Raw genomic sequence first — 26,968 nt, 5'->3', positions numbered from 1 at the left:
GCAGAAGAAGGCTCCAGACAGAGGGTGGGGCCCCGGGGGCAGTTGTGGGCTCCTGGAGAGGCTAGCGACCGGGGAGGAGGTGGGACTTGCCCCTGGATGTGGTGTGGCCATCATGGGCGGCAGCTTCGTGCCAGAGGAGGACACTCAGGGAGACGAGGAAGGATGATGCTTTCGTTCTAGAAATGTGTTTACTGTGTCTGCCAGACAACGCAGGGAAGTGGAGGGAGTAGCCGTGGGTGTTTTTGTCTGCAACCTGGGCTCCGGGTCTGAGGGAGGCCCTGAAGATCTGATGAGGGGGTTTGGGAGTAAGGAGAGCAGGGGCGGCCCTGGAATCCTCCCCATGGGTCCGAGGCAGTCCCCGCAGGTGGGGCTGGGGGCATCTGGGCATCAGGAGAGCAGGGGCGGCCCCGGAATCCTCCCCAAGGCGGCTGAGGCTTCTCGGTCCCCTGGGCTGACGGCCTGCTCCCAGGCCCGAGAGGGAATTGCCAGGTATCCCTGGGGCCCAAGTGCTGGCCCTGAGTCCCAGAGCCACCTTAGACACACAGGCCCTCGGCCCCTGCTACCACGGGGAGGATCAAGGCCAGGATCCTTCTCAAAGTCTGGCCCCCTCCTCCGGCTGACACAAGCCATTGTTACGGTTTGTTCTTTATGGTTTTACTACAAAGCCCCTAACTTGGAAGCAGCCACTGCGAACCTCCCAAGTGTGGTGGTCTGTGATGCGGGGCCCCGCCTCAGAGAGCAGCATCCAGGGGGGCCCTGCCCCAGGCGGGAGGGGCCGTGAGGACAGGAAGTCAAGCAGGTCCTGGAGGGGTGAGGGGGGGATGAGGCCAGAAGAGCAGGCCGGGGGTGCAGTGACCGGTGGGGGACCTGGGGCAGAGCAAGGGGCCCTCTGCAAAAGGGCCTGTGACAGGCTTTCTGTGAAGTCCTTTTGCTGTTTGCGACTCAAGCTAACCCCCCCTCCCCGCCCTGTTCACAGAAAAGATGTCCTTCGAGGGTGCCAGACTCAGCATGAGGAACAGAAGGAACGGCCTGCTGGACAGTACCCGGACCCTGTACTCCAGCACGTCCCGCAGCACGGACGTGTCCTACAGCGAAAGCGTGAGTCCAGGCGGTGCTGGGCCGTCTGAAGGCGTCGCTTTGGTCATTATCCACTGGCTTCGTGCCCACCCTCCGGGCAGATCGAATATGCTCGCTGGTCCGGAAATAAAGACGACACTGCAGTCTGATACCAACGGTCCCCCTGGACTGGGATGTTGGAAGTCAGGATGGTGGCTTGCCGTGGGAAAGAGGACGGAAGAGGGATGGGGAAGGGTGCTCCGGTGCCGGGCCCATCAGTGTGCAGGTCTGACCGGTGGTTACACGGGGCTGGCTTTGTGAGCTACCAGGGATCTCTGAACGAACAAACAAGGGGGCAAAAACACCCCCCCTCCCCGGGCCCCCGCGTATTTAAGGCAGTGCTGGCTCTCAGGCACTCCTCCTGCACTTGTCCATCCCCGACACAGAGCCCCCCCCGCGCCCCCTACATTTTGCCCCTGGCCTCACCTTAGCCCTGGCCCTGCAGAAACAAACGGTGGGCGAAGACGAGGGGGCCTGTCCCCCAGCCTCAGGCAATGAGAGACCTCCGGGGAAGGCGGGGAAGGCCCTTACCCATCTGACTCTGGGTTTGGATGGGGCTTTGATGCCTCTGGGCAATGGAGCAAGGCTGACGGTGGGACAAGGCCACTCCATGGCTCCCAAGGGATTTCTGGACGGCTTTTCTGGTCACACCTTCAGCAGTGCTGGCAGCCCCCTGGGTAGGACTTCTGAGACCACCCAAGGACGCCGCAGTTCTAGAAAGCCCTGTTTGCGCCCCTCAAGAGCACACACTTTTGGGGGCACTCAGGTGGCTCAGTCGGTTAAGCAGACGACTTCACCCCTTTTGGGCTCTGTGTTGGCAGCTCGGAGCCAGGAGCCTGCTTCGGATCCTGTGTCTCCCTCTCTCTCTCTCTGTCCCTCCCCCACTTGTGCTCTCTCTCTCTCTCTCTCTCTCAAAAATAAACAAACATTAAAATAAAGAAGCACACCCTTCTGCAAAAGTGCATTTTTAGCAACAGAGGGAATTTTTAGCAACAGAGCCGTGCTTATACCACTGCCCCTCCACGCCCACTGATTTCGCTGGCTTCTACATCTGTTGAATCTTCTTCGTTGTGGTTAAGCAGATTTAGAATCAGTTAAGAGGTTAGAAAATATTATCAGGGAGGAAGGGCATCAAAGCCTTTCAAAAATTATGCATTCAGATGAGGGTAGGAATCATCGTTGCTTTCCGTATTTTTAGTGTCTGTGGACAAGAATGTGTAAGTGTAAATTTCCAGCTTAAGGAAGAGTAATAAAATGAACACTCTTGTGCCGGCCACCAGCTTAGGGAACAGAGTATCACCAGGACTTTGGAGGGCCCCCACCTGCCCCCCATGTTGTCCCCTGTCTCCTGCCAGAGGTGACTGCAATCTTGAATTTTCTATGACCCATTCCTTCCTTCCTATATATATATATATATATCTCCCTAAACAATGTATTATTTACTTTTATCTGTTGTTGACATATATGAAATTCTACAAGTATTCATGGGGAAACTTGTTTTTTTCCTTCCTCATTATATTTTTGAGATTCATCTGTGTCGATTCCTTTCACTGCCGTCCAACGATCCATTGTGTTCATCCGGCCTACGGGGAACATTTGGGTTTCTGCGTTTTGCTATTAGGAGCAATGCCACTTGAACATTTTGGGGTGTGTGAGCTGGGGCTCCCTGGGAAACGTTCTTAGGGTGAAGCTGGGTGGGTGAAGGGTGGACACCTCTCCATCATGAGGTCTGGTTTAAGACCCGGGGTTTGTGGGATAACTTTCGTTCGAAGGGCCGGGAAGAGGAGGCGTGTGGTCCCTGTTTCTCTGATGTCTCAGAAGGAAGGGGGGCCGGGAGCGAGGGGCCGACTGCTGGGCGCACCGTGGACTTCATGCCAAGATGCTGCCTGTCCCCCCCATGCGTGCGCAGCTGGTGGCCGCCCCGCTGTCGGGGATGAGGAGTCACGGCTGGCTTTGGTGCCAGCAGCCTGACTTGGGAAGCCAGACTTGCACCACATTGTCTGAGAACTGCACCTGCCAGCACCCTGCCCCCTGCACCCAAACCTGAGGGTTTGGACTGCCGGCCCCACCTCCCCAGGGCAAGACAGCCCCCCGCCCCCCGAAGGCTGGCCACCGTGGCCAGGCATTCTCAGCCTGTGGGCTCACGTTTCGTGGGACAGACCTACCTCTCTCCAACCGGGGGCGCTTTCCAGGGGCGTGAGTTGCTGGCCACGGTAGACCATTTTCCAGAGTGGTCGCGCCAATGTGCTCACCCACCCCTAGGGGGCGCGAGGCCCCACTGCCTTCCCCTTCATCACTCTCCGCGTCAGTTGCCTTTTTGATTTTTCCAACCTGGTTCCCCCGGGGAAGTGAGAAGTCACGGTGGTTTCGCTTCACGTTCGCCTCATTACCGATGCCGGTGAGCCTCTCTTCACACGTGCACGGGTTATCCGTGCGTCCTTTTTTATTCGCTCTGTGCTCACATCTTTTGCCATTTTCCCCGTAGGTTGTCTGTCCTGTTGTTCGTGATTTGAAGTCCTTTATATATAGTCTCTCTACCAATTGTGTATGTTGCAATTCTGGCCTTCCACTTGAAGAGTGTAGTGGTTTCTTCTTTTTAAAATTTTAAAAATTATTTATTTATTTAATGTTTGTTTTAAAAAACTTTTTTTTTTAATTTTATTTTTTATTTTTTAAAATTTACATCCAAATTAGGTGCAACAATGATTTCAGGAGTGGATTCCTTAGTGCCCCTGACCCATTTAGCCCATCCCCCCCTCCCACAACCCCTCCCGTAACCCTCAGTTCTCCATATTTATGAGTCTCTTCTGCTTTGTCCCCCTCCCTGTTTTTATATTATTTTTGCTTCCCTTCCCTTAGGTTCATCTGTTTTGTCTCTTAAAGTCCTCATATGAGTGAAGTCATATGATATTTATCTTTCTCTGACTAATTTCACTTAGCATAATACCCTCCGGTTCCATCCACGTAGTTGCAAATGGCAAGATTTCATTCTTTTTGATTGCCGAGTAATACTCCATTGTATCTATATTCCACATCTTCTTTATCCATTCATCCATCGATGGACATTTGGGCTCTTTCCATCCTTTGGCTATTGTTGATAGTGCTGCTATAAACATGGGGGTGCATGTGTCCCTTCGAAACAGCACACTTGTATCCCTTGGATAAATGCCTAGTAGTGCAATTGCTGGGTCGTAGGGTAGTTCTATTTTTAGGTTTTTTTTGTTTTTTTTTTTGAGGAATCTCCATACTGTTTTCCAGAGTGGCTGCAACAGCTTGCATTCCCATAAAAAAAATTTTTTTTTTTAATGTTTATTCTTGAGAGAGAGAGAGAGACAGAGTGTGAATGGGGAAGGGGCAGAAAGAGGCAGACAGTGAATCCAAAGTGCTGAGCCATCAGCACAGAGCCCGACGCAGGGCTCGGGCTCAGGAACCATGAGATCACGACCTGAGCCGAAGTCGGACGCTTCACCGACTGAGCCACCGACTGAGCCACCGACTGTGCCCCAGAAGTACAGTGTTTTCCAATGTATTTTTCATCTCTTTCCATATAGTTTGCTTTCCCATCTAAAGGGAAGCTTCGGGTGTATAAAAAATTGTGGTTGTTTCTCAAAATGAGGTTCCGGATATGCCTTACCACCTTGCCCATGGGGGAGAAAATACAAGCCCAGAAGGAATCTCTGAAATATGTCTTCTTTAGAAAAGCAAGTGTAAGAGGACAGAGAATCTGCTTTGATACATTATTTATGATAAACTATCAACAAATGCATACATTCCCTCGGTAGTCCTAGAGACGGGAAAACATAATTTGTATGTGTATCATGACATTTATTACAAGATAACTCCAAGTTGACTTTTAGAAAAATTCACATTTATATAAAATTAAATTTATAAAATTTAAATGTATGCCTCTTTTAAAAACCGTCGTGTACTCTAAGAGCATGGATGGACGCTGGGTGCTATGAATACGTGGTAAATTCTTAAAGCCTTTGAAGTAGGTTTAGATCATCTTTCGTATTTGTTAATAACAGCAGTGTGTTCGAATAAATTAGTGATATGCTGTCCAATGTTCTTTCTCCAAAGGACTTGGTGAATTTTATTCAAGCAAATTTTAAGAAACGGGAATGTGTCTTCTTTACCAAAGATTCCAAAGCCACGTAAGTATCTATTTCCCCTCCGTTTTTGCTTCCGGGTTGGAAAATAAATTATTAACAGCCATTACAACAAACAAACAAATGCTCACTAGTTCATTATTAAAGTTGTTTTCATCTTGCGATTCTCAGAAATGGTGTGCGAGCAGGAAGAATTTGGCAAGTAGCTCGGACTTGGTCCCTCGAGCGGGTCCCCAGGGTGGTAGCATTTCGTTTTGTATTTTTAGCTTTGGCAATAGTTGGTAGAGGCTCTAAGAGAGGCTGTCGCCCCCTTCGGTGTTCCCATGAGCCTGGGAGCCCACCTGAGTGGCCGCAGCAATGAAGGCTGTTGTGTTGTAGCTGTTGGCAGGTGACCCCGGGCACGAGCACACGTGGCCATCCGATCGACTCCTCCGTGAGGCTGTTGATGTAGGGCCTTCCCATCCAATCGGGGGTTCATCCGCTCCGAGTCTCGAGTGTTTTGTACCATCAAGGCTGGGTTTCCAAACACGGGGAGCAGCCCCCAGCGGCTCTGAATGCAGGAGGAGGTCCTCGATGAATGTTAGTTAATGAGGGAGGGAGTGAATGAGCGGACCCCTGATCTTTCCCACAGAAGATGTACCCGAACCCAAAGAGACATTTTTCGTGCCGCCCACCTCTCATCCTGTCCCTCTGCCTTTCCTCTGTTGCCCGCTGCTGAGAGAAGAAAGAATCTAACTCTTCATTGGTTAGATAATCGTTGCTGCTGTCGTTTATAATTAAAGCACTGACCTTCTGCGGAACAGAATCAGCAAACAGAGGAAGGATGTAAGAACAAGTAAAAAGCAGGTTCGTTGGAACCAGCCCCGCATCCCACCTTGGCTCGGCTGCCTGCTCACCGCGTGACCTTGAGCCAATTATCCTTTTTTTCCGCACTGAATTCTCTGATGCTAAAACGCTAGCAAAGAATTCCTCATGGGTTGTGGTAAGGATTCAATGCTGTGACGCATAAAGGATTCAATGCTGTGATGCCTCAGGGCATAAAAGGTTCTTCATAAATGTGTTTTCTTGCTTCGTGTGAGTGAGAAAAGGAACATCAGAAAAACTAAGAATCTCTGTTTTGCCACTGGTGTAAACGTATTCCTCGTGAGTCATTTTGATGGGGTGTAAACCTCATGAGTCAGCTCTTTATTCCCTGAATGTTTCAATGAAAGATTTTGCTGTTAATATATTTGTTTGATGGGTAGAAAATACGATTTAGATTCATTCATTCACTCAACAAATATTTATTGGGAACCTGCTATATCGCAAGGACTTAACATACTTGATCGCTAATTCTACAACCCCCCCCCCCCGCCCCGCCCCTTCAAGGTGGCTGCTATCATTTGACAGACAAGGCACATGAGCCCCGAGAGTTCAGTATTTTGCCCAAGGTCCTATGGCCAGTGGGAGATGGATGAAGGACTGAACCCAGGTTTTCTGATTCCTAGCTTGTGTGTTCTTTTTATCCCCTGCTCCCACCCTTTCTAAGAACGACACTGGCTCAGACAGACTGTATTCCTCAACAGTTTCTTAGGTGCAGAAGTCCAGTCTAATTGGCTTAAGTCAAAGGGATAGTAATGGGACCTTTCGGCTGAAAAGCACAGCCAGAGCCCGAGCTTAATAGCACCAAGACTCTGTCTCTTTTCCACCTGTCGTTTCTATTGTCCTCTGGGGGAGCAGCCTCTTAACAAATGGTGCCAAAACGATCACCATATGTCACAGGTTATCAGCTTACCATTTTGCCAGTGGGGGAAAGAGGGCCTCATTCTTAGCAATTCCACCAAAAATTCTGGACTGATGTCCATGGTTCTTTTTGCCCTGGCTTGGGCCATGTGCCCACCTCTAAACTCATCCCTGGGGCTGGGGAATGGGATGTGTTGATGGGCCAGGCTTGGGTATCGTGTCCACATGGACCCAGGGTGGAGAGGGATGGTTCTTCAAAGAAAAATCAGGGTGTTCCTACCAGCAGACCAGGAAATGGATGTCACACGGAGAAACCTGTAGTTGCCTACGTTAGAGTGCTTGATGACAGCTTGAATCTTGCAGGAAACGAAGGGGAGCAGTCCCCACCTTCAGCAACACAAGCTGAAGACCAGAACGCCTCAGGGTATTCTGATTCCCTTCTCCTAAGGGCACAAGGTTGTAGACCGGGGTCAAGACCCTAGACTCTTTGAACTTCCCCATCTCTCCATAGATGGTGGGAATACTCTGTGTCATCCAAAGTACCCATCGGACAGGGAAATCAAATGAAGGGACTATTGATATTGATACCCTGAATTTGCTTGCTTCCCCCTCAAACTAACACAGGCTGTCCAAGTCTCCCCAGAGAATTCCTGGGGTTGCTCGTATGTGCTATGCCCAGACTAGTCAAGTCTCTCCACTTTCTTGACTAGTCACTGGAGAGTGAGCCCCAACCATTGCACCCACTGCTGAGGACCCTCTGAAATGTTGCTGCCCCGCTTCCGGGTTGCCTCCTGGCACTTCCGAGACTGTGAGACCCCGATCTGGGTTTGTTCTCTTCAGTTCGCATTGCCTTGGCCATGCTACATTCTAGGTAGAAGTAAGGAGAACTCTACCTTCTCTGTAGCTGTTCTGTGCAATGGAACTTTCCGCCACGATAGAAATGCCCTATATCTACACTGCCCAATGCGGTAGTCACTAGCCACAGGTGGCTATTGAGCATTTGAAATGTGGCTAGTACGATCAAAGAACTGAATTTCTTTAGTTTTGATCTGAATTAATTTAAACATAAAATTACATCACCGCGCATGGCTAATGGCTGCCTTATTGACCGAGTCGCTCTATAGGTTTCAGACTTGGTCCTAGAGGTAGAACTAGGGTCCTGATGTTCTCCCATCTGCCCCACGCCCCCTCTCCGTCACCCCTATCCCTCCTGCAGGTATCTGTGCTCCTAATGCCTTTCTGGCCTCCTCTCCATTTGTAAACCAATTCATGCAAATTCCTGTGTAGAGGACTACCAGCCTGCAGACCATCAAAATGGAGCCAGACAACTCTCTCAGCCAAGGTCACCTGAGGCACACACCTCCCCATAGAAGGGAAAAGGGGTTAAGAGTCTGTCTTCAGCTGTAGCCAGGACAGGTGAGGCAGGGACTTCTCCCCCCCCCCCCCCCATCCTGCACTGACCTTCGGTGGGTGTGGACAGACCCCAACAGATAGCAAGATGGTAACAGCTAAAGGGAAAGGAGAGGAAGTCAACTTGGACCCTAGTGGGGAGGACTCTGAGACCACTGGGGGGCAGCCTTGACTCAGGAAGTGCCCTGGGACCTAGTAAGAAAAGCACCGAGGAAATTGGGGTCAATTCACTTTTTTTTTTGGCCCGACTGCGTGATGCCCAGAGAACTGTTCCAAACTGTTCCAAGGCACCATTGCTGCGTGACTTTGGATCCAGGCTTTACTTCGATTTTTACAGCCCAAGAAAATACTGAAAGTCTGGCATATATTTTGAGCACAGATAATTTCCATCCTCTACAGTAAGGAAGACTTTCAGTTACAAGGAACTCACGCCAGCTTAACCTAAAAGGGTTGGTTTACCGTTGGAAACAGTCATGTCACCCCGAACCCAAGGAAAGGCTTGTCTCAATCTGACCGCGTGGATGGGGTTGAGGAACAGGGACAGCTTCGCTGGGGTCCACATCACATGCGCACTCTCCGGCAGGGACCGCACTGAAGTATCACCATTAGGAGATGGAGCAGCGTGGGAAGATTCCTGCTGGGATGCGTCTGTTCCTCATTAGGGACAGTCTTTGTTGTGTGGCTTTGGCAGTTACCCTGGGCTCCCCGTAGTTCAGGAAGGTCTCCATTAACAGAGTGACTCATTTCAGGTCACACGGTTGAGGCCAATTGCTTCCCGGTAGTAGAATCTTGGTCCCTATTAGAATCTATCTGCTTCTGGAGCGATCGTAAAACCTCCTCCCCAAACTGGTTTCTGCTCCATCGAACTTTTAGAAGGTGTCACAGAAAAACAAGACCACTGTTGTCATTTTGTACAATTGAGATGGGATCTACTGCCACAGAGTGTTTTTAGAATTATTTCTACATTTTGCCATCTGTTAAATAAAGTCATCAGTGAGGAAGACCTTGATAATATTGCCCGTCCTCCTGTGACAGCCATGTGACAGTTGTGTATGCTTAAGCCCATCTTCCAGAAGGCAAAAAATACCTAGTTTACAAAAATCACTGAAGAATGATTAAGATACAAATGATTTACAGGAGACTAATCAATGTATCCATTTACTCATTTATTCCTTCATCGTTTGGAGGATATTTGCTGGATGCCCTTATGTGCCAAGAAAGAGAATATAAAATAAACCCTAACAGGTTTTCTCAGGCTTGTATACCTTTATTTGACCCAGCCTGCCCAGGGAATCCTTGCTTCAGAGTCACTATGTATGGTTGCCCAGGTTGTGCACTGCACAAATGTGCTAGGCGTCACAGGCTCGTGTCTGCCAGAGGGGCATCTTTTCTAGCAGGTTGGTGATTAGGGTGACTGCATACTTTGAGACTTGGAACACTGATAGCACGATGGAGGCTCTGACCCTCCCAGGGCTTGAACAGCAGATATAAAGTGGAATTTTCCTGGGCAGATCAGGACATTTGGTCTCTCACTGGTGGTGGCTCTGTCTTGCTCCATTATCCCTTTCTTCCCCTCTCTGGAGAAGGAGAGCTCTGCCCCTCTGGCTTATTTCAGTGGCCAAACATGGGTCTCCCTTTGACAGTCTCCAGCCTCTTGGGACAGAACTCTGTCCTGCTTCTCCACTGGTCGTGGCTCCTTTGAATTCCCAGCGCCCTCCCGAATCTTGTCCAAAGACTGATGGGAGAAAGAATAGGGGCAGCCCAGTGGGTGGGGCAGGAGAAGGGTGAGCAGTGCCTCACTGGGGAGCGTTGCTTTGGCCACGTTGACATTTTTGTCGTGGTGGTCAGGCCGCCACATAGCCCCGGCTAGAGGAGCGAAGTAGTCATCGCATTTGTTTATAGATTTTTTTTTAACTGCTTTTTTCTTCTTTTTCTGGGGTCACCACGTCTGCTATTCCTTGATTTGCTCGTATGGCCCCGCCACAGCCTGAAGGTCCCTCAACAGAGCGTGCGCCACTGTTTCCGACCCTCTCGAGCAAGGTGGGGAGAAGGACTGTGCTGGAGTAGAGGAGGGGTCCGCTTATTCTGTGCCGCCCCTCACAGCCAGGCTGGCTGTTCCCGAGAGGTCCCCCAGACCGGAGAGCAGGCTTCCCATCCCGTGATTCCCTGGGTGCAGTGAGCTCGACCCAGGCCTGACTCAGGGCGGACTTTCAATCCTTTACCTCTTAGTGCCTATTTTTTTCATCCTCCTCCAACTTCATATGGTCACACGTGTCACTGAGCAAACACGTACATGTTAGTTCCCTTGCACTTTTCATGGGAAGCAATAGTGTTCATGTGTTGCTCAGCTTGTCCTTGTCCAGCCCAAGTGTGGAAAGTCTCCCAAGCAGGTGACGTCCAGTGTTAGACGGGATGGTCTCTCTAAACTCTGGGTCGCTTTGAGCCCCGGCCAGGGGCCCCCTGCCTCCCGGGAGAAGGGCTCACCTCACCTCGGAAAGTCTGGTGCTGCCTCAGAGGCCCGCCTCAGAGCTCCCGCGCGTTGTGAACCACGCAGGAAGGTCAGTCATGGTCTTCAGACTTCCGAGGCTTAATCCTGTAATAACCTCATGGCTGTTTATGCAGAGACAACTCCCTGAGGGCACTCCTCTACCCTAGCTCGCGATCTGGAGCCTGCTTTTTGGTGGATGGATAGCAGACGACAGGACTAAGCCACCAAGATGGTTTGTAAACAATCACCCGAGATGATGACTATAGTCTGGAAATAAGACTCGATGGTCAGATCTCTTTGTGCGTTTATTTAAGCTAATCTTGTGCGGTTTCCTCTAAAAACATGATGAACCCCGTCAAGGAGGCTTAACGAGATCTGTTCCTTCCTCTCGGTATCATTCCGCTCAGGGAAAACGTGTGTAAGTGTGGCTACACCCAGAGCCAGCACGTGGAAGGCACCCAGATCAACCCAAATGAGAAATGGAATTACAAGAAACACACCAAGGAATTTCCAACGGACGCCTTTGGGGATATTCAGTTTGAGACTCTGGGGAAGAAAGGAAAGGTAAGAGACGGTTCTCTGCTTTAGCTGATTCATATACTAACACAACCAGGGAGGCACCTGGTAATCTTGTAACACAATCCTTGGAGGTACCTTGAATTGTCTAACAGTGTGGAGGCAGGAGGGGACGGGCAGTCAATCCCGAAACGATTGCAGGAAAAGATAAACCTTGTGAAAGTCAAAAAGCCGTGATCACATTATATGCGACTGGAAAACTCAGCTGGTGACCGGCTGTCCCTCAGAGGCCCTTCCCCGGGGCACACGGCAGGCGACCTCGGAACATCCACGTGGACCCCCCGCTGCTGCTGAAGGCCGGTGACCATTTTTGGGAGTTGTCTCATTTAGTTTAGCGCGTGGCATTCTTGAGAAGACATATGGCCCCGAATAGGGTGCCCTGTCCCTCTACACACCCACATGTCAGGCTCTTACAGGGGTGTCACCGCAAGGTTTGAGGCCAGAAAGTGGTACCTTTCTGGGTCTTCTGTGTCCATGGCAGTACCCTCCGTAGGCAGCCTGGAGCCTGGGTCTGGATGCCTCAACCCCCCTCCCCACCCCAGCCCCGTGGTCGCAGCCCCAGAAGGTGACCCACACTGCTGTCTCTCCCAGGGCCCCTGCTCCAGGATGGGTCACTGCCAGCTCTCGTGTGTGCACGGCTGGCTCCCCTGTGTCAGTCTTGTGCCGTGGTCTGCAGTCAGCCCTAGTGCTGGAAGATTCCCTAACATGTAAACCCCACGTGCTCTGCTTCAGACGCTTCACAGGCGCCCCACAGCTTGTGGGATAAATTCCTAGGTTCTCCAGCCGGCCCGGGGGGCCCTCGGTGGCGCCCCCATCCCCTAGGCACCGCCCCCCCCCCCAGCCTAGTGCTTTTCTTGCACTTCCCCGCGGGGCCCCCTTAGCTGCCTCGCCCCTCCCCACAGGAGCAGGTGGCTGTGGCGACAGGTGCGCTGACCCTGCCGCCTTCCCCCTTCCCTGCAGTATATCCGGTTGTCCTGCGACACGGACGCGGAGACCCTCTATGAGCTGCTGACCCAGCACTGGCACCTGAGAACGCCCAACCTTGTCATTTCCGTGACCGGAGGGGCCAAGAACTTCGCCTTGAAGCCGCGCATGCGCAAGATCTTCAGCCGCCTCATCTACATCGCGCAGTCGAAAGGTGCGGGGTCCCCGCGCGGGGACGGGGACAGCGCGCCGTGGGGTTCCGCCCTGGGCTGGGCCACCGAACGAAATCCCCCAATGCAGTTCATGCGCAGAACCTAGAGGCTCTAGCAGCACACGGTTAATCGCGATCTATTTAAAAGCGAGGTCCTCAAGTGAGTGGGCAGACAGGGGGCTCTGGCAGGTGGTGGGGGGCGGGGGTCCCAAAGCAAACAGCGCCGAGGGGCCTCCCCGTGGGTGCTTTTGTTTCCTTGAGTCAGCTCAGGTTTTCATTGTGTTGTTTCTGCATGGAAAATTTTACCCAGAACACTCTGGCGCGTCAAACAGGAAAGTTTGATTTCTTTGCTCTTTAATTTTGAGACCAGCGATGCGCTTTTGGGACCAGTGGTTAAGGCCTGGCAGGTGGTGGGCGCCAGGTAAGTGTTTAATTGAGACCAGGACAAATAGCTGTGGCTTTGTTACGTGAAATATGCGGCTTTAGTACCTCCTTTCTTTGTCACTTTTTATTATGAAAAATTTCAAACCTACAGAAGAGTTGGAAGAATAACATAATGAATGTCTGTACATCCTTCCCCTAGAATGACCACTTGGTAACATTTTCTCACATTTTTCATGTGGTTTTTCAAAAACAGTCACACCAGGGGCGCCTGGGTGGCTCGGTCGGTTAAGCTTCCGACTTGGGCTCAGGTCATGATCTCACGGTTCGTGGGTTCGAGCCCCGCGTCGAGCTCTGTGCCGACAGCTTAAGAGTCCGAAGCCTGCTTTGGATTGTGCGTCTCCCTCTCTGCTCCTCCCCTGCTAGTGCTCTGTCTCACTCTTTCTCTCAAGAATAAGCATTAAAAAGCCCCCCAAAACAGTCACATATTATTCTTAAAGAATCATTTGCAAGTACATTGCAGGCATCACGACCTTTAGCCCCTAAGTATGTCAGCACGAATCTCTCAAGAACAAGGGCGTTCTCTCCCATAACCCAGTACAATTTTCAAACCTGAGGAAGCTAGCTGCCCAATACTGTTATCTAAAAAACAGTCCTTATTTTAATTAATTATTCCAATATTATCCTTTTGAGAAAAAAACCGAAAACACCTTTTTTCCCCCTCAGTGGACTCCATTGAATTTAGCTTTTCATGGGGCGCCTGGCTGGCGCAGTCGGTTAAGCGTCCGACTTCAGCCAGGTCACGATCTCGCGCTCCGTGAGTTCGAGCCCCGCGTCAGGCTCTGGGCTGATGGCTCGGAGCCTGGAGCCTGTTTCCCATTCTGTGTTTCCCTCTCTCTCTGCCCCTCCCCCGTTCATGCTCAGTCTCTCTCTGTCCCAAAAATAAATTAAAAAAAAAAAAAAAAAGAATTTAGCTTTTCATGTCAAAGCAAACTGAAAGGCTTTTGTTCATCTGGGATTGTTATCTAGAGTTTCTTGGTCTTTCAGGACATTTTGAAGAACACAGACACATTGTTTTTGCAGACTGTTCCGTCATTCGATTTGATGCTTCCTCATGATTAGGTTCAGTTTATCAAAGCCTAATATTTTAGGAGCTTCTTTATTAAAACGGGGGGTTGATGGGGGGGTGGGGGAGAGGGGAAAATGGGGGATGGGCATTGAGGGGGGCACTTGCTGGGATGAGCACTGGGTGTTGCAGGTAAGCCATGAATCATGGGAATCTACCCCCCAAACCAGGAGCATTCTGTATACGCTGTATGTTAGCCAACTTGACAATAAACTATATTAAAAAAAAATTAGTTAACTGGCAGAGCTAAGGACACATGCCTTCTTTTATTTTATTTTTAAAAGTTTATTTATTTTGAGAGAGAGAGAGAGAGAGAGAGAGAGCGAGAGCGAGCATGACCGGGGGAGGGGCAGAGAGAGAAAGAGCAGGGGAGGGGCAGAGAGAGAGAGAGAGAGAGAGAGAGAGAGAGAGAGAGAATCCCAAGCAGGCTCCATGTGTCCGTGCAGAGCCCAATGAGGGGCTCAAACACACAAACCAGGAGATCATGACGTGAGCCAAAGCCAAGAGTGGGATGCTTAACCCACTGAGCCACCCAGGCGCCCCCACACGTCTTGTTTTAGGTAAGAGTTTTTCTTTCAACATCAAGAAGAAACTGGGCCGCTGTCCTCATTTGTTCTCAATTTCCTGGCCCCCCAGGGGGAGCTACAGTAGGTGTTTACTCTGGTACGAAACGGAGCAGCTCACTTTCCTTACTACTAAGTCCTGAACACACGTCATTCATTCAGAATGCTTATTGAGCGCCTACTGTGTGTCAGGAATTGTTGCCGGTGCTGGGACTACAGCACCGAAATGGACAAAAGTCTCTGGCCTGAGAACATCCAGGGAGGTGAAGGGGTGGGGGGCCCGGGCTGCACGTGGACAGTCTCGTCCTCTGCGTTGGCCGCGTGGAGGCTGCTTCACTTGCCATTGCCTGGGTTGAAAGGGGGAGGTTGATGATGAAAATCTGTCTCGAGGAAGGAGATTGGGTGCCGAGGGTCTGGAGTTCACATCCTCTGAGAAATGGCTGCAGGAATCGGGTATGACAGTCCTAAGGACCATGCTGCATTTACCTAAAAATATGGGAAGGACTTTTATGTGAAAGGTGACTAAACTCGTTCCTTTTCGCTAAAGACAGTAGTACAATGAGAGAACGGAGACAGGGGGCGCCTGGGTGGCTCAGTGGGTTAAGCGTCCGAATTGGGCTCAGTTCGTGATCTCACGGTTCGTGAGTTCGAGCCCCGTGTCGGGCTCTGTGTGGACAGCTCAGAGCCTGGATGGAGCCTGCTTCAGATTCTGTCTCCCTCTCTCTCTGCCCCTCCCCCGCTCGTGTTCTGTCTCTGTCGCTCTCTCTCTCAAAAATAAAAATAAACATTAAAAAAGAGAGAGAATGGAGACAAATAGTGAACAAAGGGACCTTGTAACAACTGGGGGCAAAGTGAGCCTTCCATCATCAGATGCCAGTGCCCATCCTCAGGCTGGATTCCTTCGTGGCTAGCACGTTGGACCGCGGTCACTTCCGACTTTAGGTTCGATCATTGTGCCAAATAATATTTTATAAGTATTTTCTGCATTTCTTAAAAAACCAAAGCCGGACGAATGTGCAAAGCACTTGACATTGTGAAGATCACCAAATACAAACCGTAAAATACCAGTGTGCAAAGTTGTGTAATTATGAAGTAAAGCTAAATTGTCGGCCCTAGGCTCATAGCACTGGGGTAGGAGTCCGAGAGAAGAGAACTCTGCTTTCCATGGCGGCATTGCCTCACCTGCTCTCAGGCTCAGGCCCGGCATTTATTATCCATAATAAGATTTACCTGAGAAGCTGGTTAAGGATATAGATTCCCTCGGCCCCTCGCATTCCCACCCGGAGACACTGATGCTTAAGATCTAGAGCGGTTCCCAGAATCCGTGTCTTTTTAAAAGCAGCATCTCCTAGAAACGCCTCCTGAGACCCTCTTTTCCTTCTTCTCCATACGGTCGGCCCTTGGCAAGGCCCATTATAAGGTGTGGCTGGGCCCTGGTGCTTGCAGGGTGGAGGCTTCTTTGGGGGTGTGTGGCCACAGGACAAGAACGATACTCAGAGCCAGCTGAGCATTTATCTGCTCTCTTCCCTCGTTGACAGGTGCTTGGATTCTCACTGGAGGCACCCATTATGGCCTGATGAAGTACATCGGGGAGGTGGTGAGAGACAACACCATCAGCAGGAATTCAGAGGAGAACATCGTAGCCATTGGCATAGCGGCTTGGGGCATGGTCTCCAACAGGGACACCCTCCTCAGGAATTGCGACGCTGAGGTATGGAACAGGAGGAGGTCTGTGAGGTCACACAGGAGAAAGACCGTGGCCTGGGGCTCTGGCCTGCACACTGGGGCTCTGTGATGGAGCTAGCTTATGGGGAGGTCGGCCTTATAAGGAGCACCCTTGGGACCGACAATTAAAAACAAAGAGGACACGATCAAGGAATTCCTGAGAAGGAGTTACCAATGGATGCGTCTTGTTCATTAAAATTTCTGCCTGGCAATATCGTGTTAAAGTCAGGCTCTTTATTCTTTACAGCTATGACCTGAGTCTGTCCCAGGAGGGCTTAAGCTCTGGCCACCATATCCTTATTGCTTGGCTACATTCACAGGAATTGAAACCAATGCTGTGAACCCTGGTTAATTTGGGATTAAGAGGGCTGTGAATAGTTCTCCCCTCAGAGTTTCCTGAGGGCATATTTAGAGAGTAATCAATATACATTTCACGTTCTAAATGCAAGGTAGACCTATGAGGTTTTGTATCAAGCATGGAATTTTGAAAACAGCATTTCTAGTGAGTTGAAAACCTCCTCAAGCAATAGGTGATGTCTGTCTAGAAGCTTTGGGCCAGATGTTCAGAAATCCCAATTTAATCTCTACCTTCTTCCACTTGGGGCTCCTTAGAAGTTTAGGTGGAGTTTTAGAATTACTCTGGTTCTTTTTATTTTTCTTTAAATGATATTACAGCTGTATTTTTGAGGTGTAGAAGGGACCGAGGAAAGCGAGGAGCCATTCCGGAGAATCTTCCAGGAGGCAGCCTGGTGGGGTGGCTGGAGGATGGGCTTTGCACACGGAGTAGACTTTTTCTAGCTACAGAGTCTTGAGCGAGTTCTCTTTGAATTTTTATAATAATAACCTTGTATTATTTTATAGTAATAACCTTGTATGGGACGGAATAATTGTGCAAAGTCAATGGTAGCTTTTATTTGTTATTGCTGGACACACAGCCAGGGAAGGCAAAATCATCTCACATCAAATGCCAACTTCAGGATGAGTGTTGCCTGGTAGAATTCTGAGGACAGTGGGCAGGCTGTGTGGGAAAGATCGCATTGTTTGTCTCTCAGCCATGTTTGTCCTGGGCATCAGCTTCGTGTTGGACAATCACCACTGTCGTGGTGGATGTATTCTATATATGAATTCAAAAAATCACAACAGCAACCCCCTAAAGTAGGTACTTTATGGACCAACTACCAATCCCCCTGGATTGGAACAACGACCACAAAAGACTTCAGTATTTCCCTCATGGCAGTTTATGAGGCCCATCCTCTATCAACAAGTAAAATGTGACATGAGTATGTAAAGATTAAACGGAGAGTTCCAGTCACTTGGGAAGCAAGAAACAGACTAGCAACACCTTGCTAAATAACTATTGGGTCAAAAATGAGCTTTCAAAAAATATAATTGCAAGTCACTTAGAAAGCAGTGGAAATGAAAATATTATATGCAAGGGCTAACAATGTATGGCCAAAGCTGCCCTCAGAGTGAAATGCATAGTCCTATACCTTTATTAGCAAAAATAAAGAAAATAATTCAATGATGTTAATAATAATCTTCACAACACTGAAGCTAACTCAACAAGGAGTTAAGTGCTACTGTTACCTTCTCATTATAGATGAGAAGATTAAGGCATAGAGAAAGTAAGAAATTTTCTTTTTTTTTTACATGGCTAGTAAGTGGCAGAAACATGGTTCACGGCCTTTTAACCACCATCGTGTCCAAATTAATGGGTTTGAAAAATGACACTCTAACAAAACTTAAGAGGAGCAGGAATAAAAAAAATATTTGATCGGAACTAAATTAGAAAGGAAAAAAGAGGAAGAATAGAAATATTCTTTATTCCCCGAAATCATTTTAACAATTTAATTTAAGGAATAAATAAAACCGAGAATTCAAACATGATAACAAATATTGAGAAAAATGGTGTGGATGTAACATATGATTGTATGCCAAAAAATTTGAAAATCTCATGGGAATTTATATTTTTCTGTAAAACTATAATTTTCAAAACCTGTTTCAACAAGAAGAACCAGAAAATCTGACTAGATGAATTATCAGTGAACAAGCTTAAAGGGAAGTAAAAAGCTCCAAAATTGCTCTGGGCCAGATGGTTTCACCCAGAAAAAAATTTTAAAACTCTATTATTGGTTAATTTCAAAGATGTTTATGGTCTCCAACACATACAGAAGTGTGAGATCCTTATGCATTGCTGGAGAAAGAACAAATCGGTGCCCTTTCTGGAAAACCATTGCAAAGTATATATCAAGCATGTGAAAACTGTTCATACTCTACTTACAAATATCTCACTAGGAATTTAATATTTAGACAAACAGATGATTAAAATATTTCTGACAATATCAAGAATTGACAGAAACCTAAAGAGCTAGGAATCTCAATAGCAGAGGGATCTTCTGGTAGATTACTTTATAAACATGAAGGAAAATTGTGGAAAATAATACTTCCAAAGATTTTTCTGATGGTATGGAAAATATTTGCAGTTTTAAATAAAAAATTATGAAAGCTACGTAAATTAATCTGTGTGCCTGGGAAAGACAGAAGTTCCCTAAAGTCTTGATGGTGCTGACCACTGAGTTGTGGAATTAAGCATGATTTTCATTTTTCTTGCACTTTCCTGCATTTTCCATGTTTCCTACAGTGAGTGTGTATTATTTTTAAATACTCAAATTATAGCACTAGTTTGTATTCCTTTTATGTGTCTGTTAATGATAATCTCTGGTGATCCAACCCATAGGATCTTGTGGTTGACTTCTTTGTTTCTTTTCTGTCTTCCCTGAAAAAGAGTGTTTGGTCTTTTGTGGAAGTTGTTTACAATAACTTTGTTGACCGGATCTTCCTTTGTGGTCTCTATTCGTGGCTTACAACCCCCCCTACTTCCTAGTAGACGGGCTATACCAGGACCCGGACTTAGCTGGTCTGAAACAATACCACATTTCACAAACACTGAAGTTTTATATATTTTGAGGATCTCTTTTGGGCTTTTTCTCATTTTCCATCAGCTGTTTTTTCTTTTTTCTGGAGTCAGTGCTACACTTTCCAAAGTATTGTTGCAATACACATGTATGAAAAAAGAGCTCACGCCTCTCCTTATTCTTGGTATTTAAACTTTAAAATCCCTTTGTCAGGCGTGCCTGGGTGGCTCAGTTGGTTGAGTGTCTGACTTTGGCTCAGGTCGTGATCTCACGGCTCTCGTGAGTTCGAGCCCTGCATCGGGCTCTGTGCTGATAGCTCAGAGCCTGGAGCCTGCTTCGGATTCTGTGTCTCCCTCTCTCTCTGCCCCTAACCCACTCACATTCTGTCTCCGTCTCTCTCTAAAATAAATAAACATTAAAAAGTTTAAAAAAAGAATAAATAAAATCCCTTTGTCAAAGCACAACCACAAAGACAAACCACGAGGCAAAACAACACAATAAAATTTCATACTCACTGAGTGGGAATCATGTTAAAACCTATAATCTGATGCAGGAAAATTTAAATTGTTGTAATATCGAGTCTCCTTCCAATGATAGGATATCTCTCAGTTTCTGCAAGTCTGTGTCTTTGAGGAAAGTTTTACACTTTTCCTCATTAAGACCTACATATTTCTTCTTAATGTTATTTCTAGTGATTATGTATTTTTGTTATTATTGTGAATGAGGTCCTCATTCAATGTAATTTTGGAGGCCGTTTTTTATATAAAAAGGGATTTATTTGTTGTTTTGAATCAAATGTTTTATGAATTCTTTTTTTTTTCAGTAGATTCTGAGCGTTCTTTGTTTGCGACTATATTACTGATAAAAGTGTTACTTCTAAATGCAACTCTTCCATTTAATTATATCTTGCATTTTTTGCTTGTATTGATGCCTGGGCTAAAATGTCCAGTGTGATGTTAAATACCAATGATCATAGCAAGTATCCCAATGGGCATTCAAAATACCTGGTGTCATGTTGGTAGGAACGAGGCTAGTATTTTCACCAGTAAATAGGATTTGGTGAAAGCTTCAATATACATGTATTTTCAGAAAGTAGCATAAGGCATCATCCTTTTATTTCCAGTTTATAACTTTTTTTAACATTTATTTTTGAGAGACAGAGCGAGACAGGGCATGAGTGGGGAAGGGGCAGAGAGAGAGGGAGACAGAATCCGAAGCAGGCTCCAGGCTCTGAGCTGTCAGCACAGAGCCTGATGCGGGGTGCGAACTCAAGGACCGCAAGATCATGACCTGAGCCGAAGTCAGCCGCCCGACCAACTGAGCCACCCAGGTGCCCCTCCAGTTTATAATTTTTAAAATCCAGAGTGAATGTTGGGTACAAAGTGTCTTTTTGCATCTATTGGGTTGGGATTTTCCCCTTGAAGCCATAATCTAATGGACTTAATCTTAGAAACAATGCTAATTTTTCCTTAATAATCTTAACTGGGTTTAATCATCCAATGCTTTGTTAGGAGTTTGGTGTCCTTATTCATTAGAGAGTGTGGTCTTTGGCTTTTCCTTGTGTGATTCTTCCCTTGTTGAGGTTTTGGAATTAGTGTTATGTTCTGGAAGAATATAAATGGAATAGGAATGATTTGTTCCAGGAAAGTTTACAGGGCTCCCCTGTCAAGTGCCCAGAGCCCTGTCTTGCAAATATTATCCCATTTGTCATTTCCAGGGCTCTCCTGATTGGAGCTCCTGACTGGGCCAGGACCACTTTCAGAGGAGAACTGTAATATTTGGATTTTGTTTTCATTCTTCTTTTGTTCTGATTGAATACATATGGCGTTACTAGGCAGTAACCTTCCTCTCCCTATTGAATCATCCCTTATAAACTTTGCTTATATTCTTGGAGTTCAGATTGAACGTCTTTCTTTTTTTTTTTTAAGAGACAAAGTGACGGAGAGCAAGAGAGAGAGAGAGAGAGCGAGAGTGCATGTGTGTGAGTAGAGGAGGGGCAGAGGGAGAGGGAGAGAGAATCCTAAGCAGGCTCCACGCCAGCTCAGAACTTGACATGGGTTTCCATCTCACAACCATGAGATCATGACCTGAGCTGAAATCAAGAGTTGGACGTTTAACTGACTGAGCCACCCGGGTGCCCCAAGATTGAACATCTTTTAATGCAACCCTAATACTCTAAGAACCAAACACCTTCGAATGGAACATGAAGGTCAGAAATTCCTTTCTTCCTGCTACCCCAGCACTTGTTTATTGTATGGAATTAAGTGTTAACGACAAAATATCTCTTTAATTGCCTCGTTTTTTTGGCCTTGTAACTATGGGCTTCTAAAGAGCAAAGACTCCATCTTGTTCAATTTCTACTCCATAGACCCTGGCAAAGGTCTTGGCATGTGATAGATTCCAGACAAATATCTATGTGTGTATATCAATGTCTACCTGTATCCCCCCCCACACACATATAAGTAGTGTATATATGTGTGGATGTGTAGATACATACACACACTCACAGATTTCTGTGTGTGTATCTGGATACAAACACACACACACAGAAGCACACACACACTTCCTGGAATGCTATCAGTTTCAATGAGTTTACACAAATGAGCACAGGTCAACGGAACAAGAACTAGATTGGAAATGTGATCCTTACACGGTCACTGGCCATTTATGTGACAGCGAGTAAGTGACCCCGCCATTTTGAACCCTCATTTCTTCATGTTTAAAATGAAGCCCTGTTCCATAAGATCTCCAAGACCCTTCTGCATTTAGGACTCTGGGAGGAGACATCAGTATAGTTGAACCTGAAGAGTTAGCCTTAATATTGACATATAAAAATGCTATCCTGCATCTTGGGCCACAAATCTCAAAGAGAAGTTTCTCTGTACTTTTCAGGGATATTTTTCAGCTCAGTACATAATGGATGACTTCAAGAGAGATCCTCTGTATATCCTGGACAACAATCACACCCATCTGTTACTCGTGGACAATGGCTGCCACGGACATCCTACGGTTGAGGCAAAACTGCGGAATCAGCTGGAGAAGTACATCTCTGAGCGCACTATTCAAGGTCAGGATTTAGAAAGTGGACTTTATGTGGAACCATAAAGAAACATAAAGTTTCTTTATGGAAACATAAAGAAAGTGGAACAATGCAACAATGGAGCGAAAGCCTTTATTTGCCACATGGAGTGGCAAATTCTCTCTGTCTTCCCACTGCTGAGATGCTGGTGTTGAGATGTGTCCTGTTATGGAACCAGAGTACATCATGATGTAGTAATAGACTCCGTAACAGGGACGTATTGGAGGTGTTCTCAACCTGTTTCCTTTTCCAGTGGGGCACACATGAAGGAAGGCATTTGTATTGGTAATACTCTTTCTGAAGAGAACACATAGTCATGTAAAGTTTTCACCCCTTCAAGAAAGCACAGGATTATGCAGATTAGCGAGAGTGTAATTATCTTAAGGATACACTTGAACCTGGCAAAACTAAATCATTCACAGACGTTAGCCTTTTAGATATCAGTAAGGAATTGCAATACGACCCATGTCATGCTGTTGCTGGCTTGGGCACAGAGACACATCCGTCATGGTCAGTGGGTAGGTAGTCAGTCTGAGATCTGCAGCCATCACCTCACACCCTGTGTTCAGTCTGAGGTCTGTGGCCATCACCTCACACCCTGTAGTCAGTCTGAGGTCTGAGGCCATCACCTCACACCCTGTAGTCAGTCTGAGGTCTCAGGCCATCACCTCACACCCTGTATTCAGTCTGAGGTCTGTGGCCATCACCTCACACCCTGTAGTCAGTCTGAGGTCTGAGGCCATCACCTCACACCCTGTAGTCAGTCTGAGGTCTCAGGCCATCACCTCACACCCTGTATTCAGTCTGAGGTCTGAGGCCATCACCTCACACCCTGTAGTCAGTCTGAGGTCTGAGGCCATCACCTCACACCCTATAGTTAGTCTGAGGTATGCAGCCATCACCTCACACCCTGGGCTCATGGAGCAGAAGCTCCTGGTCTACCTCTTCTTGAAGTAGATGAGTGCTTCTAATGAGTACGTTTTACATTTCATGTCTTACAGATTCCAACTACGGTGGCAAGATCCCCATTGTGTGTTTTGCCCAAGGAGGTGGCAAAGAGACTTTGAAAGTGAGTCTTGGTTTGGTTTTCTAGAAGATTGATCAACAAGCGAACCCAGCAAATTTGCATTTTCAGGGCTTTGGGGCTTGTGTGGTCAATTTCTTTTACTACAGCAAGTAGGTAGTATTCTCTTAGCCACACAATGTTCTCTAATATTCCAGAGGAGGCTTTGGAAGAACATGAATAGCCTGTATACCTAATGTTGGCTTTGACCGTCAGCCCACCAAGGAGAAGGGTTGACATTAACTCCTAAGACAGATCATAAGCAGCATGTATGTTGGAAAACCATGGTTACCCCATGTGCGTAGAGATGGGCTGTGATCATAAACACACAGGTTGCCCCCAGATCAGGATTCCCAGACCCACCAAAAGCCCATCCACATGCTTCCTGGGCCTGCAAAGACTCCACCCACAAGAAGGAACCCCAAACCCTAAGTGACTCTGAGATCACAGAAACTTCCTGAACAATTCTACACTTCCAAGTTGAGCAATCAAGCAGGAATTCTGCTTCCCACCCCATCCGTGCAGACTTTGGTCTTACTGAGAGCATCTTGCCGGCAGCCAGGTATCTGCTTGACTTTAGAATGCATCAGTGTTCTCGCATTTTTGTCGGTGTCTCAAGGCAGGCACATCGTGCTGAAGATTCCTAGTTTTAGGACTAGGACTTCACAAGAAAGTGATTTTCAACTCCTCCTTTTAATTAATTTCACATTGATTTGCCTGCCCCCTCATTTTCCAAACTATTCTGTGTAGATACTACGATTCTTTATCTTCCACTTCCCTCCCAGAGCCTCCTCCCGGAGTTACAAGTAATTCCTGGCCAAGTTGTTTGGAATCATAACCTAGCACTTCTCTTTGTTTATGTAACAATGGCCTTCTCATTCATTCATTCATTCATTCATGTGTATTTATTGAGCACCTGCTGTAAGATCTGCTACTGAGACCATTGGTAAATGAAAATTTTTCAGGGAAAGCCTTATCAGGGAAACATAAACGATTCTCTTTCAATATGAAACTCTCAGTAGGTGACATACACTCGCTTTAAGAGCAGAAGAGGAAGAGAGGAAGAGAAAGTAATTGAAAGATGGTTATGTTTGTTATCTCTCTCTCAAATTTTAGATTTGAAATTCTGATTTCCAGAGGGCCACTACAGTTCCATGGCATTTTCCCTGAGCACCTGTGCAGCCAGTAACTGTGCCCAGAACAGGGGACAAGACAGAGGAGGGACAGCTCCCTGTCTGATCACCCCACTCCGGCCCCAGCATGCGGATACCTGCCCGCAGGGCAGGTAGTGGGGTGCAGAGCTGGGAACACCCTGGTGTCTGCCCCAATGAGGCACCACACGCTCCATGGGTGACATGTTCTCCATGAAAGCATTCAGTGTCTCCTAAAGGTTGGGGACTCAAAGTTTCTTCTGGGCATATATATCACTTTATCTTGCCATCAAGTGAATTAAGACTCTGAAGAACGATTCCCCTCTGCCAGCCTCTGTGGAAATAAAAGTGTGGTGCATATTTATATAAGAAACAAATTTAATTTTATTCTCTTTTTGTAAAAGGGGCAAGGAAAATGATTTGGGAATTCTAAGGGAAATGGGTGTCAACATAATAGAAAATATGTAGCTGCTTGAAGGTATTTTCATACCTCGTGAGTATGAATATTTTTAACCTATGTCACATAAGCTGTCAGTGATAATATTGAATACCGTTTTAGAAGTTGTCATGCAAATCTATGATGTCAGGAGTTGAAATGATCAATTTTGTAGGTAGAGATATTTCAAAGCACTTATTATGGAGAACTTAAGCTCATCACGCGTGTCCTTATTATGAGGTTTGGTATTAGCACAGGGTGTAATACACCTGGCCCATATTTCTCATTCATAAACAGTTGCAAACATTTGGTTTGCTTCTGATTGAAATAAAACCCCAAAGGAGGAGCGCCTGGGTGGCTTGGCCAATTAAGCGTCCGACTTTGGCTCAGGTCACGATCTCACAGTGTGTGGGTTGTAGCTCCACGTCGGGCTCTGGGCTGACAGCTCAGAGCCTGGAGCCTGCTTCGGATTCTGTGTCTCCTTCTCTCTCTACCCATCCATGCCTTGCGCTCTGTCTCTGTCTCTCAAAATAAAAAAAAACCCAGAAAAAACAGAGGAAAATGTGCAGAGACGTGTCAAGGTGTCTGGTTGACCACCTTGGTCCCGAGTGCGTTGTGTTGGCCATCAGTGTGTCTTTCTTCTGGCCGACTCTGTCTCCCCTCCCCCAGGCCATCAACACCTCCATCAAGAGTAAAATCCCCTGCGTGGTGGTGGAAGGCTCAGGGCAGATTGCGGACGTGATCGCGAGCCTGGTGGAGGTGGAGGATGTGCTGACGTCATCCGTGGTCAAGGAGAAGTTGGTGCGCTTCTTACCCCGCACGGTGTCCCGGCTGCCTGAGGAAGAGACCGAGAGTTGGATCAAATGGGTGAGCTTTAGGGGGACTTCCGGGTGCCGAGAAAAAGGCAGCTAAGTTCTTGGGGAGGGAGGAAGCCTTACGTGCCTGACTCCGCTAGAGCTGCATTATTTTATCTATTCTCAGTGACACTGAAGTGATACTCTGGCCCAAACCAGGTTTCTCGCTGGAAATTGAAGCTCGCATAGGTTAGATGACTTCCAAGTCTCTGTACCTGGTAAGGGTAGCATGTGGGGTTCAAAGTCAAGTCTGTTTGCAAAGCTGGTAATCCTTTTACGCCCTGACTTCACCACATGTTTAGCTTCCGAATTTTGTGTGTATCAGTGGAGGGGAGGCAAGAAATCCCAGGCAATGATGTTTTAGAAATTCACCGGAGGAGTTGTTACTATGGAATGATTGCCTTTCTAAATTAATTGGCCTGTGATTCCATTCAGAATCTCTCGCCCTTCTTATCAGATCGTGTAAGAAACGTACTTACCGGAATATCTATTACACTTCTTATCACTAAGCCTATAAAAGTATTTTAACATAATGCCATGCCTCCTCACTTTTCCGTCTGTTTCATGACTGCTGTTGACCGGAACTGGCTTCCATTTTCTTGATCGCTCAGTTCATGAGAAAGCTCATGTTAATATTAGTGGGTGAATTCACCTCAACTCATTCCAGAATGGCCTTCGATGTTTAGATAGTTTTAGGAGCACAGGCTACCACTTGGGAATTTATCCATAAAGGAAAAAAAAAACAGGCTATAGGCAATGAGCAGGTGATTTTAGTCATAGAGCCCATTTTGTCATGAGAGTTCAAGGTTGGATTTAGTATAAAAAATATTCCTTAACTAGATTGGTATTTCAACAGTAGTTAGTTGTGAAAGCATCTCAAAATACCGAACACGGCAAACTGAAATCCTAGAATAGTGCAGATAATCTTGTTCATGGTAGCCTCTGCCATTATTTAAGGTAAGCCTAGACAAACCAAAGCCTTGTAAATAATGAGAAAAATCAATCCAGGCTTCTAGGCTGCTTGGTACTCTGTGGTAAAGTAACACACAGTGGGACCCTACTGGTCTTCTTTAATTTCATATGAGTGGGCACTTAGCTGAAATAATCAGGAAGCAAGTC

At 47.2% G+C, this 26,968-nt stretch overlaps 2 protein-coding genes and 1 long non-coding RNA gene across 3 annotated transcripts in view; 2 read left to right on the top strand and 1 right to left on the bottom strand.

Moving 5' to 3' along the window:
• LOC131505694 (transient receptor potential cation channel subfamily M member 8-like) overlaps positions 1–22,371 on the top strand; it is a 33,543-nt gene extending 11,172 nt beyond the window's left edge. Inside the window, exons 2-7 of the mRNA XM_058719540.1 lie at positions 977–1,098; positions 5,197–5,270; positions 11,253–11,409; positions 12,382–12,559; positions 16,165–16,337; positions 22,159–22,371. Of these exons, the coding sequence (XP_058575523.1) occupies positions 982–1,098; positions 5,197–5,270; positions 11,253–11,409; positions 12,382–12,559; positions 16,165–16,337; positions 22,159–22,371 (912 nt within the window). The 5' untranslated portion in view covers positions 977–981. The remainder of the gene's footprint in view (positions 1–976; positions 1,099–5,196; positions 5,271–11,252; positions 11,410–12,381; positions 12,560–16,164; positions 16,338–22,158) is intronic.
• Positions 22,372–22,419: 48 nt separating this feature from the next.
• LOC131495585 (uncharacterized) lies at positions 22,420–24,224 on the bottom strand. The gene is made up of 2 exons (XR_009254007.1): positions 23,947–24,224; positions 22,420–22,678 (listed from the first exon to the last, which is right to left on the bottom strand). It is a non-coding gene; the product is annotated as an uncharacterized LOC131495585 (long non-coding RNA).
• Positions 23,351–26,968, top strand: part of TRPM8 (transient receptor potential cation channel subfamily M member 8) — a 59,387-nt gene continuing 55,769 nt past the window's right edge. The window contains exons 1-2 of the mRNA XM_058700571.1: positions 23,351–23,414; positions 25,665–25,862. The gene's annotated coding sequence lies outside the window, so the exon portion shown is untranslated. The remainder of the gene's footprint in view (positions 23,415–25,664; positions 25,863–26,968) is intronic.

The sequence above is a fragment of the Neofelis nebulosa genome, chromosome 2 (genome assembly GCF_028018385.1).
Source record: "Neofelis nebulosa isolate mNeoNeb1 chromosome 2, mNeoNeb1.pri, whole genome shotgun sequence".
Taxonomy (NCBI): Eukaryota; Metazoa; Chordata; class Mammalia; order Carnivora; family Felidae; genus Neofelis; species Neofelis nebulosa.
The sequence above is the reverse complement of the archived record's forward strand: the minus strand, read 5'-3'. Positions and strand labels throughout refer to the sequence as shown.